General features: G+C 39.5%; 1 protein-coding gene across 22 annotated transcripts in view; it reads left to right on the forward strand.

The window, feature by feature from the left end:
• Positions 1–12,346, forward strand: part of OSBPL6 (oxysterol binding protein like 6) — a 198,710-nt gene that overhangs the window by 150,963 nt on the left and 35,401 nt on the right. For 16 of the 22 annotated variants that reach the window (XR_010410225.1, XR_010410228.1, XR_010410226.1 and 13 more), the window contains 2 exons: positions 4,226–4,329; positions 5,184–5,276. Coding sequence is in view for 18 of the 22 variants with exons in the window: in XM_064586753.1 (XP_064442823.1) it covers positions 4,226–4,329; positions 5,184–5,276 (197 nt within the window). In the remaining 4 variants the exon portion in view is untranslated. Of the gene's footprint in view, positions 1–4,225; positions 4,330–5,183; positions 5,277–9,672; positions 9,748–12,346 lie in introns of all 22 variants that reach the window. The other 6 variants (XM_064586762.1, XM_064586764.1, XM_064586767.1 and 3 more) reach the window with 3 other exon arrangements.

The following is a 12,346-nucleotide window of genomic DNA, read 5'->3' on the forward strand; positions in this document are numbered from 1 at the left end:
CCCCAGCTGCGCAGTTTCCCTGTTTTTGTCACTGCTGCTGTCCTGACCACCCCTGAGACCTCAGAGGATCTTTGACCGCCGCCCCTCCCCAACGCTGTTGTTCATCTAGCCGCGACAGAGTTCTGTTATTTTTCCGAAAACACCCACACCCTCATCTGCCCTTCCTCTCAAGTGTCTGCCGCCCAATCAGACCCAGGCTCTGGTGGGTCAGCAGCCTCTGGCTGGCATTCTCATCCTCAGCCTCTTGCTCTGCTGCTCCATCTCTCACAGGCTCGTGGGGCCTTGCTGTTCTTGACCGTGTGGGCAGCTCTGGGCCAGCAATTAGCAGGACGCTGCACTCGGCCACCAGGCGTAGGCATCACTCCTCCCCACTTTGCAGATGAGGAAAGCAAAATGCGTGCAGGGTAAGGAATGTGCCCAGGATTGCACAGCCGCCCTGGGGGAGATGTTTGACTAACCCCAAAGCCAGCTCTTTGTCCACTGATATTTCCTTAAGTAGCTTTTATGCAAAATTCCCTTCACATGGTTCTCCGTGGGCTCTGCGGCTTTAGCCCAGACTACTTAGCCCGGTACTCAACATCCGCCTTTCAGCTTTTGGGCCCTACCTGCCCTTTCAACCTTGCTTTCCGTTGGCCCCACTGAACATATTTGCTGTTTTCTGAACATCCTTGCATATCCCCTTGTCTGTGCTTTCGCACAGGTGGTTCTTTCCCTCTCTGCCCTTCTCCACCTTTCTCTTTTGCTGAATCCTTTCCATCAATCCTCCAGACCCAGAAAAGATTTTACTCTCTCCTTTGAGTGTGCTCTGATGACTTCAAACCATGATAACTCTATTTTCCAGACTCCCATGACCCTTTTCTTTGGTGTCTCCTGATGATTGTATAGAGAGTTCTCACTATTGAGGTTTGTATTTCAGAAGTTCATCATGTAGCATCTTCTTGAACTCATAGCATATCTGATTTATAGTTTTAATACCCAAGGTGGCGAACCATTCATAGATCTGAACTTACATCAGTCCAGATCTTCTCAAGTATGCAAGGGAATTGCTTGGCTCCCACGGAGACAAAATGTTAAACTAGTATTGTGTATGCCACTTTGAAGATGGATACATGATTGTTTAACATACAACATGTTTGCATTTTTTTTCCAGGATGTAAATTCCATGAATCTTACTTGGTTGTGATAATCCCTGTACTTAGAATTAACCTGGGTACACAGCATCTTCCATCAATGGTACCTAAATGAAATAATAAATGGATAACTTTAGATATACCCTAATTTATTTAACCATTCCACAGTTGGACGACTCATTTCTTTCTGGAACAAGATAGGGCATGATGGGAAAAAAAGTAAATTGTTAGATTTGTTTTTAACTGTTCACCATTCTGAACTATCTCAGCAGTTTTTTCTTGGCATGGTTTTTCCTTTTTCTGCATCTCTAAAACTAGATTTCATCTTAATTTAAAGAAATTCTAGAGATTTCTTTTTTTTAAAGATCTTTTTGTTGCCTTTGGCAAGTCTTTAGAATCCTTATGTACATCTAGACACTTAGGCAGGCAGTGAAGTCCTGCCCAGGATTTCATCTCTTCCACGTTTCAAGCAATAGAAGTGGTGGGGACGGGTGTGGCTTGCTCCAAGGGAAGGTGATTACACATGGTACGGCCCATACTCACAGAGTTTCCTCATCTACCATCTCAGTTGCTACTCTAAGCTGGGAAGGGAAGAGAGGCATATCCTAATGTCACCAGGAAATGCAAAGTCAGTCCTTGTCTCCTGACTCTTAACTTTAGGTCTTTTGCTCTTGAACAAGTTCATTTACGACGTTCTCTTTCCATTCTGTTAGGAAAAGGGTGGATATTATTGTGACGGTTCGAAGCCTCGTTTCCAGATTGCTCTGCTACCTGCGTACACCATTTGTGTACGTTAGTCACACTTATTAGGAAGCATGAATGTAATAGGCACGAGATAGAAGGCTTGATGCATGGGTAATGTGAAATAATGTCCCTATTAGCGTGGTACTTATGACACAGTTTTGTTCTTTAAAATGCAAATTAAGGGGCATCTGCAAGGCTCTTGGGCTAAGTGGCTGACTCTTCATTTTGGCTCAGGTCATGATCTCAGAGGTCAGGTGTGGCACCTGCCTAAGATTCCCTTTCCCCCTTTCCCTCTGCACCTCCCCCTCCCCCAATCACCCATGCGCCTGCTGTCTCTCTCTAAAATAATAATAATAATATGCAAATTAAAAGGTAGGCCCTTTCTAGCTAGCCCATGTCCCTCCTCCTCTTCCCTCTAACCCTCCTTCTTTCTTTGTACTACTTTCTTCCCTCCTAACTTTCCTTTCATCCTCTGTATTTTCTACCCTCCTGAGCCACTTGACTTTGTTTTCTTAGGGAAGAGGATGGGGACACAAGGGCATGGCCTCCCCTGAAGGTGGATGGGGTGGTGGCAGGGCTGTCTTCATCAGTGCTCTCCTCCCACCTCCACTGGGTTCCTCTCTGAAGGAATGGCCACTGACGGCCAACAGTTCTTGGAAGAACAGCAGTAGCGCTTGAACAGCCCACCCGGACTCCATCCTGAGGCAGATGCTGTAGAGAAGAGGGGGGACCTGGATATGGCCTGGCCCTAAAATTGCTGCTACCCTGTTCTCCATAGAGCATGCAGTGATTGGCAGTCCTGGAACGACCCTTGTAGCAGTTACTCCTCTGTTTTTATATCCCACGAAAAAGTCAAAAAGTCAAAAATCCCTGAGATGCAACTACCTATGTTATTTGGCCCAGCTTATCTTTAGCCATATTTAAAGATTGATTGATTGATTTGAGAGAGAGATAGCATGAGCAGGGGGAGGGGCAGAAGGAGAGGGAGAGAGACTCCAAAAGCAGACTCCTCGCTGAGCACGGAGCCTGACGTGGGGCTCAATCCCAGGTCCCTGAGATCATGACCTGAGCCAAAACCAAGAGTTGGCCCCACTTAACCAACTGAGCCACCCAGGAGCTCCTAGCCATATTTAACAACAATATTTTGCTGCCTATACTGTATCTGTAAAAATTCAGATCCTTGAGATTTAATGAGAAACAAATAATATAAATGAAATTTTCACCAACTCACCACATATTGTAACCACCTTATTATATAACACATTTATAGACGTGCCCTATTGCAGTCTCTTTATAAACAATACACATGCAAAAGTAATCACATGACTACTGGCATGTTCTAAATATTTGATAATTGTGTGAGTGATACTACTAACTCAATATTCTTGACTATATTTAATTTTCATTTACTCAGAGTCAGTTTTTAAGAGTGATATTTTATTATACAAATCTTTAAAAATTCTCTTTTGTTCAAATACAGCTAAAAATTAAAAATAAAATTAAAAGCCATTTCTTCATGAAACAATTCAAACAGGATATGTTTCATGCCCAGGTGACTCTGATCATGCTGGGCCAGGGAACATACTCTGAGAATCTTTGGTTGTGTTTAGTAGAACATCCCTCATAGATTTTTTTTTTTTAAAGATTTTATTTATTTATTTGAGAGAGAGAGTGCGTGGGTGCGCGGGCCTGCACAAGTGGGGGGGAGGGGCAGAGGGAAGGGGAGAAGCAGGCTCCCCACTGAGCAGGAAGCCTGACTCAAGGGCTCGATCCCAGGACCCTGGGATCATGACCTGAGCTGAAGGCGGACGCTTAATGACTGAGCCACCCAGGCACCCCATCCCTCATAAATTTTAAAGAAATCATTCATTGCAACATTGTTAGTGATTGAAATCATAGATAAATGTGTCTATCTGACTTTGCAATCCATCTTATTTTTCTGAACTTGACTTTGACTTCATCCAAATTCTAAGCAGCCACCTTGTAAACTATTTTAGGAGTAGGTGGACAGGTTCCTAAGAATAAAACCATAAAACTACTGAAGATCCCTTGAGTGTGGTTTCTATGTGCCAAGGGCCACCAGAACAGGAAAGCGAGAATGCACAATGTCACTGAGATTGTAATAGCTAGCTGTTAATTTGTAAGTAGGCTTTCAACTCATTAAATAATCAATGCTTTTAAGGTTCTAAACCAGAGAAGGGTCTGTTTTGTTTCATTTGCCAGTACCACCATTATATAAACATGGATATACCTAATCATACTTGCCATAATTGGGATTCACTGTCTTTTATTACCATCACTGCCTGTCCCTGCCCAGTTCTAACCTATTTTTTCTTTCTGATTTTTCTTAGACCTTGCACACTGCCAGTCAAACCTTGTGGAACTTAGCAAACTCCTGCAAAATTTGGAAATACTTCAGAGAACTCAGTCAGCACCTAACTTTACTGACATGCAGGTAAACATTACTGAGAGGACATTAAGACATTAATGCAGAATTTTTACTGGATTGTTTTATGAATATATAAGGTAACATTTAAAGGGAAATAACTACAACACAGATTAGTTTATATTCTGGAGTTTTTCTTAATATTTTTGAATTCTTGGTGTCTTTGTGTTAAGATGTCTATTTTGAAATATTTTACATTTAAGTGTAAACTAATAGAAATAAATATCTGAATTATTCTTCCATGTTTGTATTGCATTAGAAATGATAGCTCTGAAGATATAACTTAGATATAGATAGATAGATAGATAGATAGATAGATAGATAGATAGATAGATAGATACTTTGAAGATATAACTTAGATACTCTCAGAATTACTGCCATTTTTTTTTAAAGATTTGTTTGAGAGAGCTGCACGCGCGCGCACGCACGTGCGAGTGGGGGGAAGGGCAGAAGTAGGAGGAGAGAGAGAATCCCAAGCTGAGCATGGGGCATGGAGCCTGTCCCTGGGGCTGGATCTCACGACCCTGAGATCATGACCTGAGCTGAAATCAAGAGTCAGCTAGCTGCTCAACCCACGGAGCCACCTAGGAGCCCCACGGTCATCTTTTTATGTAGGAAAAAAGAATGCTAAAAATCTCTAATCCTGTTTTCCTTTTGTATAGCAGACAAATATATTTTATGACTAAGTTCTTACTTCTGCTTTTGATGTCCACTGTGCATCAGATACGACTTTCCCTCCTGGCTGGTGTGCTTTAGGTGGCTAACAACGACTCTTTACTAACTTGCTGTTCTCTTTGTCTATATCCGTAACATGTGTGTGAACTTAATAATACTTGTTGCTTTTAACTATTTGTGTAATGTAGGCTAACTGTGTAGATATTTCAAAGAAAGACAAGCGGGTCACAAGAAGATGGAGAACAAAAAGTGTCAGCAAAGATACAAAAATACAACTGCAGGTACAGACTTTTTCCCTTCATTCATATTTTTATATGCTTTTAAGATATTAGTCTTTATATATCAATTGGTGGAGGTTAAGGAGTCTAAAGCAGCTGACCTGCTTTAAAGCCTGTGTTTTATAGACTGAGTTGTACTATCTAAATTCGGGGGGAATCTACTCTTCTTCCTCTGGAATAAGTAAAAATAATTTAAAAGAAAGGTTAAAATTATTTAATATGGCTACAAAGTAGCATTTTCATTCTCACTTACCACCGTTGAACTGTTAAAATATAATTTAACAAAAAATTAGCTTAAAAATCAGGCTAAAAATCCAGTGTGTTGTAATGAGCACTCATTTATATGTACTAGATCTTAAAAGAGCCTTTTCTGTAGTAGCTTTGTTCAAAATTTTATATATCAATAAAAAGACTTGAGGGCTGCAAAAGATTCGAAGTCGGCAAACTCAGGTTCTAGGCTAATCAACTGTGATTTCCTGGCAGTATAATCTTGTGCATTTCTGTTAAATTTTCTAGGCTTCCATTTGCTCCTGGGTAAAGTCATGGAATTAATTTAATGATCTCTGAATTCCCTTTCAGTTGTAAAATTCTATGATTCTTCAAAAATAGATATAATTTGGTCATCAAGGATCACTTTTAAAATCTGAATTATGAAAGTCTTAATGACTCATGATAAATTTACTTGAAATTTATTTTAAATAAGTTATTTATTTGAAATGAGTAGTTTTAAATTTTTAGAGTAAGAGCATCTTAGGTTGTTAGTGCATTGCAATGACATGAAATATGATAAGTGCCTGAAACCTCTTATGCCATAAATCATATTACTTTCAGATCTTTAAACAAGAATGTTTACTATTCTGATCCTAGCTATATATTATTAAAAAGAAAAACTCTTGCCCTGCACAATCAAAATCAAACTTAGGATTTTGCTTTTCTTTTTATTACACTATAAATCAATTTATATTCTAATACAAAGGTAAAAGTAACTATTTTCCAGAATTCTTCAGTGTTCTCTGAAGAAATAAGAACTCCTTCATTCTGATTGTATTGATATTCTTTGTGTTGTAATTCTGAATGTGTAAATAACAAACTCCTTGTTGCTTTGCTTTGCTTGCTAACTGATATATTTGAAAATAAATTTCATAAACGCTAAAGATTCATGTTTTTCTGGTTAGGATGTCTACATTCTATGAACACAATTTATAGTGTTCCTTCAGCAGCTATGTTTTTGTGTGTTCTCTTCTATTCAGAACATTAATGCTACAGAGACAAATGTGCCAAATGACTTCACAAAAAATTTACCTAAAAGTGCTTTGGGCCATTTCATTTGTTTGGGGCATGTGATTGTCTAGTTTTGTGGGGCTTTTTAAAACATGATATCTATGGTTATCATAGCCAAGAAAAAAAAATATTATAAAAATAATTGAAGGCAGCCAACGTCATAAGAACATATACATTTGTAGACAGATATTCTTTCAGTCTCGTTTTTCTAAGGTAGGACCCTGAACAGATTGCCATTCACAGCTGTTGTCTCGAACAGGTTGGTTTCTCCTCAGAAAATGTGAGCACGGTGCCCCTGGCCGGCCTGCTGGGGCTACAAGGCCCACCGTGGCCCTCATATCGCTCCATTTTTTCCCAGAGGAAACAGAATGCAGCTAGAATAGCCCTTCTAGTCATAGGCTTGCTTTTCTATATGAGAAGGTTTATGAAGATTTTTTTGAGTCATCAGAAGAAATTGTTCAAAAAACAGGAAAATATTTTTCATTCATACTTTTGCCACATATTTGGGTAGTTTGTTTTTAAATTTTTATTGGTGCTGTTTTGCACTTTTTTTTTTTTTTTTTGCCAAAGAGTAACAATACGGCCCTTGTGATTCTAGTTTAATTATTTTTGAGGGAAATTGAAATCACCTATTCCCCACACTCAAAGAAAACTTTAAACTTTTGCAAGAGAGATTTAGTTCTACCTCCAAGTGGAAATCAACAGACTTGGGGGTGGCGGTGAACTATTTATTACTCCCAGAGAAACCCTGCTTCCACTTAGACTGGTAAAACAAAAGGTATTGTAGGGTGAATCCTGCAGAATTTGGTACTATCCCTGCACCTTTTCTGCTCACCCAAACCAACAGGCCTTCTCAGAGCCCTTAAGATGCTCATTCTTTATCACTGGGAATTTACTTGGAAGTTTCTTCAACATGCACACTTGGCTGGGGATCCATACAATCAGCCAGGGATGCCTATGGCCAATATAAATGTCTTTACTCATTATTATTTTCCTTACAGAAAGGCGTAGCATTTATTTTTATTTAGTGGATTAAACCTACCTCCTCCGTTCTCCTACCCTAATACCCGGGTTTTTCCCTCCTTGACCATTGGAACCCCATCAGAGGGTGCCAAGTATTTGTTTTGAGCCCATAATCGTCTCACTACTTGAGCCTCCTTCTCTACCGTCCCTGTTGCGGCCAGTTTGAGAGGCGTTGTAGTGAGCGGGCTCATGGTTCATCCCTTCTGTTGTTGGTAACTTGGAGTTCCACCAGTCATTTGTGGAGGCACCCAGACTGTCCTGTGGTGGTCGTGGTGGTTCGTGTTCCTGTTCTTAATGATACCGTTTCACTGAGCTGTGCATCTGGCATTCTGCAGTAGTTGTTATTTTGAAATAATTATAAAATGAGTCCTTTAAAAAATTGACTTCAGGAGAATAGAAATGAAGATCATGTTATTCTATATGTTTGGTATCTTATTCTTAACATCGGTTAGATTGTGCTATTGATTTGAATATGAAGGTTACATTTTAGAGCCACATGGTCATATTCCTACTAGAAACCATTGAGAAACTAGCTTCAAAAATCCTTTGTGTAATTCATTGAAGGCATTTGTCCCAGAAAGCTCTCTGGAGAGTACCTTTTAGAAAAAAAGGACTTTCTCCCAAACTTCAAATTTCCGGTTCTAATAACAATCTCATTATCATCATTACACAGTAACCGTTGGACTGTGTTTCCAGTGAGGTAAAGGAGGGCAAGAAGGGAATGATTGTGGAAAGGGTTGCTATGAATGAGAGAGCTACTAGGTTTCCTACAAGACTAATAGCACAAATTAATACTAGAGCCCTAGTTGTTGGAGAGAATGAGCAATAGCAGAAAGCAGGGAATAGCAGATACATGGTCAGATATCATTTCTGTGTAACTGTTCTAAATCTCACAGATGCTCAAATTATACTGAAGGGCAAAAATAAGTTCTTTCTCCTTTAACTTACTGCATTAAGCATGAAGGGATTTTGTATAGAAAACTTTTTGTAGAAAACACATTGTATATATGTGTGTGTGTACAATAAACATATAATGCATGCAGAAGACTTACGAACATGGAAGAAAAATGTGAATGTAATGGGGAAACTTTGAAGAGAATTGGAGTTATAAGAATTTAAAATATTTTTCTGTTCCAAAAAGACTAAAGCAGTCATGCTGCTTTTGCTTAATCTCCACTGTTAAGTGACCCTATGTACATCTCAGTTCATTGGAATTGAACTTACCGTTCACAACCACGAAGAGCGAGGGTCTGTCACATGGACAGACGTAAACTTGAGTAGTTAGAAGGAAATATCATTATCCCATGATCCCGTCCACCAAAAAGAGACAAAAAAGAAAGCTCTCGGCTTCTCTGCTGGTTTATGCATAGGTGCACATCATTATATGAAGCCTCTGCCTTCAGGGTTCCCTAGCTGCTTTTTGCAGGCATTGTCCCAACACACTGAGGACATTGAATGCTTTTTCCCCTATGCTATGCGGACTGGTTTCCTCCTTGGAGAATTCTCCAACCTGAAAATCCCAACACCATTCCTAATGTTGAATCCCAGAGAGCTTTCTAGCAGGTAAATAAATGGGACATTGAAGATTCCTGGTACCCTTTCCCCTGTACTTTTCCTCCCAGCAAGAAAGAAAAAAATTCTGCCTGGCTAACGGGAGACTCCCATTACAACTTGTTTGTTTTAGCCTTTGCACATTATTTAATCATTTTTCCCGAACTTACTTTTATCTTTGCTTCCATTGATTGAATGCCTTTGATTTCATATAACATGAAGAAAATGATATGCACCTTTATTTTACTTTAAGATCACAAGCTATTATTCATCAATTCATGACTTCCCATCTCCTTTTGGGGTGGGGTCATATTCAGCAACTAGACGTAAGTGTCTGGGGGTTCTGCAATGAGGACAGTGAGCTTTTCTCCCAGCGAGAATGCCCCTTCGAGCACTTTTCAATGCTGTGATTGAGGGAAAAGTCAACTCCACTTAAAAACTCTCCCTTTCCCTTGTCTGATGATCTTTTGTCCTCCCGCATCCTGTCCTCCCCCTCCCCGGCCCCTGCTCCTCTCCTCCCTCCTCTTCTCTCATTCACTGTCAGGAAGGGCCATCTGTGAAGGGCCAGTTCAGCACCACTCGGCGCCGGCAGAGGCTAGCGGCAGCAGTGGCTACAACAGTGAGTGGATTTCAATCTCAAGTGGACATTTAATAAGAATGAGCAACTCGGTCCAAGTGGCGCCTCCCCTGTTCCCGTGGTGCCGTTTGTGTGCAGTGGCATTGACTGTAGCCCCCTCCCTTTCTGGCACAGCTTTCGCATGTTCTCTGGCTGTCTCTGCATGGCAGGTGTCGCACATGGGTATTCGTGTTTGCAATGGAAAATGACCCCCTAACCCAGTTCTTCTTCTGTCAGTGTAAGAAATAATGCAAATGCAAGGTGGCAAAATTGAGTACGGCTCCCTATGGTGTGGAATTTCCTAAAATTATATATATATATATATAATATATATATATAAATTTTTTTTTTGGTCATACTGATATTGGGACCTCTGCTAACTGATTTCTGTTTTTCTAAGAAAAGTCATGTTACTACAGACAAAAATTGTGCTTTTTTTGTAGTATTGTGATTATTTGAAAAGGATGTGAGAATAAAGAAAAGAGAGGGTAAGAAAAGGTGAATTTTGATGTCATCTCTAAATGGCTACCCAAATTACACCTAGCAAGGGAACAATTTTCTGGAAAGAATATTGAGCTGAAAGTCAGAAAATATGTAGTGTGGAAAGGAGAAAACCCCCAAGTTAAATGGTGTTTAATATATAGCTAAGGTTTATTAGGAGGGTAGGGCAAGTATTGAAACAGATAAGACAAATAACTAAAATTTTAAATTGAGTAGAAGCTGTTTAGAATAGTGAACGGTGCATGCAGAATAGGAAATAGAATGTGTAAATGCAAGAACCCTTTGCTGGATAAAAGCAAATCATAATACTTGCTTAATCATGACATCCTGTCAACTTTTTAAAATACAGAATACTAAGTTCATAGCAATCATGGATGTTAGTTTTTTTGGCTATTAGTATTTTCTGAATTAACAATAGTCTTGCTCTTGCTACTGGTGGAATATACTTGAAGACTAGAATTCCTGAAAAATACGAAAAGGTTTTGGTTTCACTGTAAGAGAACGGATACTCATGAGAGGATTGTTGGTTTTCTACTTTTGATTAATAACTGGCCCTTGCTTTATATCTCGCTGCTTAGCTGGATTTTTTTGAGAGAGAGAAAATTGCTTTTGATTATGAAATGAACCAGTGACTTGGAGTTTATTAAGGGAATTGATTCTTAAACTCACAGTTTTATGAACATTTGAACAAATTCATGAAATTGATATCATGATTAGTGTTTCTCTTATGCTTGTATGCGTAATATATGACACTGACATGGTAACTGGTCATGCCAATAGATATATGTAAAATTAGTTAAGTAGTTCTTAACCTTTCATTGATAAAATTCAGAAATCCAGATGATTATCAAAGAACAGTATCTCAGTATGGAAAGGAAAGGTCAGTCATTTTGTTAAAATACCTATGTTTCCTTAAATAATGTACTTCTGAGAAGGCATGCAGGGAAGCGATTGTGTTTCTACTGTGTTCATTTTTTAATTGCAGATACATAGAGTGAATACAATAAAACTGGGATTAGAAACTATTTGAATAGAATGGGTTTATATATATATATATATATATTTTTAATGGAAAGTAGAAAAGAAAAAGCTTTTAAAAGAGGAGAGTATTAATGCCTATCTCCCAGGGTAGCAGTGATCACAGAAGTTAAGAATAACTTCCAATAATTCCAAGCATCTAATGAGGAAAGTTGGCAGCATCTAGTAATGTATTCATAGACAACCAGAGGGAATAGTTACTCTAAACCCTTTAGGATTTATAGCTTTAACTCCATAGCAAAGAATGACACCATCTAGCAGGAACTTTAGCTTGCCCCCTCGGCCCCCTCACCCCTCATTCACATCTCAAGTGACCTGACACTGGTGACTCAGCCCCCCTATTTCTCCTGGTGCAGTGTTCCTCTTAATCCCCTGCCTTCCTTCTTCCCAACACTAAGTTTCCCATACATTTTGAGCCTATCCTCTCCAGCTCGGTGCCTTTTACCTAGAATTATTGCAAATGACTCCTAGTTACTTATTTTCCTCCAGTGAGGAGGAGACCGACTCAAATATCTGGGGCAGCTGAGACTGCTCCCAAAGAAAAATGCACCCAAAGGAGATGTTTCAGAGATTTATTCTTTTCGATTCTTAGCACTAGAACCCAAAATGGCTCACTTGCAACATCAGCCAGACCCAACAGAATAGGGGGTTGGAAAAAGAGACACACTGGCCCTGCCCCCACAGAAGAACACCAAGGGTCCCTGTGCAATCAGTTCTCTACACGAGGATCCCTGTACACATAACGCAGAGGAATTACAGCAGGAGACTTTTCAAATTGGCTCCATATGTTGTATATGCTTAGTATCTCTCTTAGACCTGCTTTTGTGTGTCCCTTTCTCATTCATGTTTTTTTTAATTTGTTATTATTTATTTATTTATTATGTTACGTTAGTCACCATACAGTACATCATTAGTTTTTGATGTAGTGTTCCATGATTCATTGTTTGTGTATAACACCCAGTGCTCATTGCAATACGTGCCCTCCTTAATACCCATAACTGGGCCAACCCATCCCCCCATTGCTAAATTTCAGTGCCACAGTTCCAATGTTGATCCATTTTTC

The sequence above is a fragment of the Mirounga angustirostris genome, unplaced genomic scaffold (assembly GCF_029215605.1).
Source record: "Mirounga angustirostris isolate CCGP_5_RB_7025 unplaced genomic scaffold, mMirAng1.0.hap1 SCAF_3, whole genome shotgun sequence".
Classification (NCBI taxonomy): Eukaryota; Metazoa; Chordata; class Mammalia; order Carnivora; family Phocidae; genus Mirounga; species Mirounga angustirostris.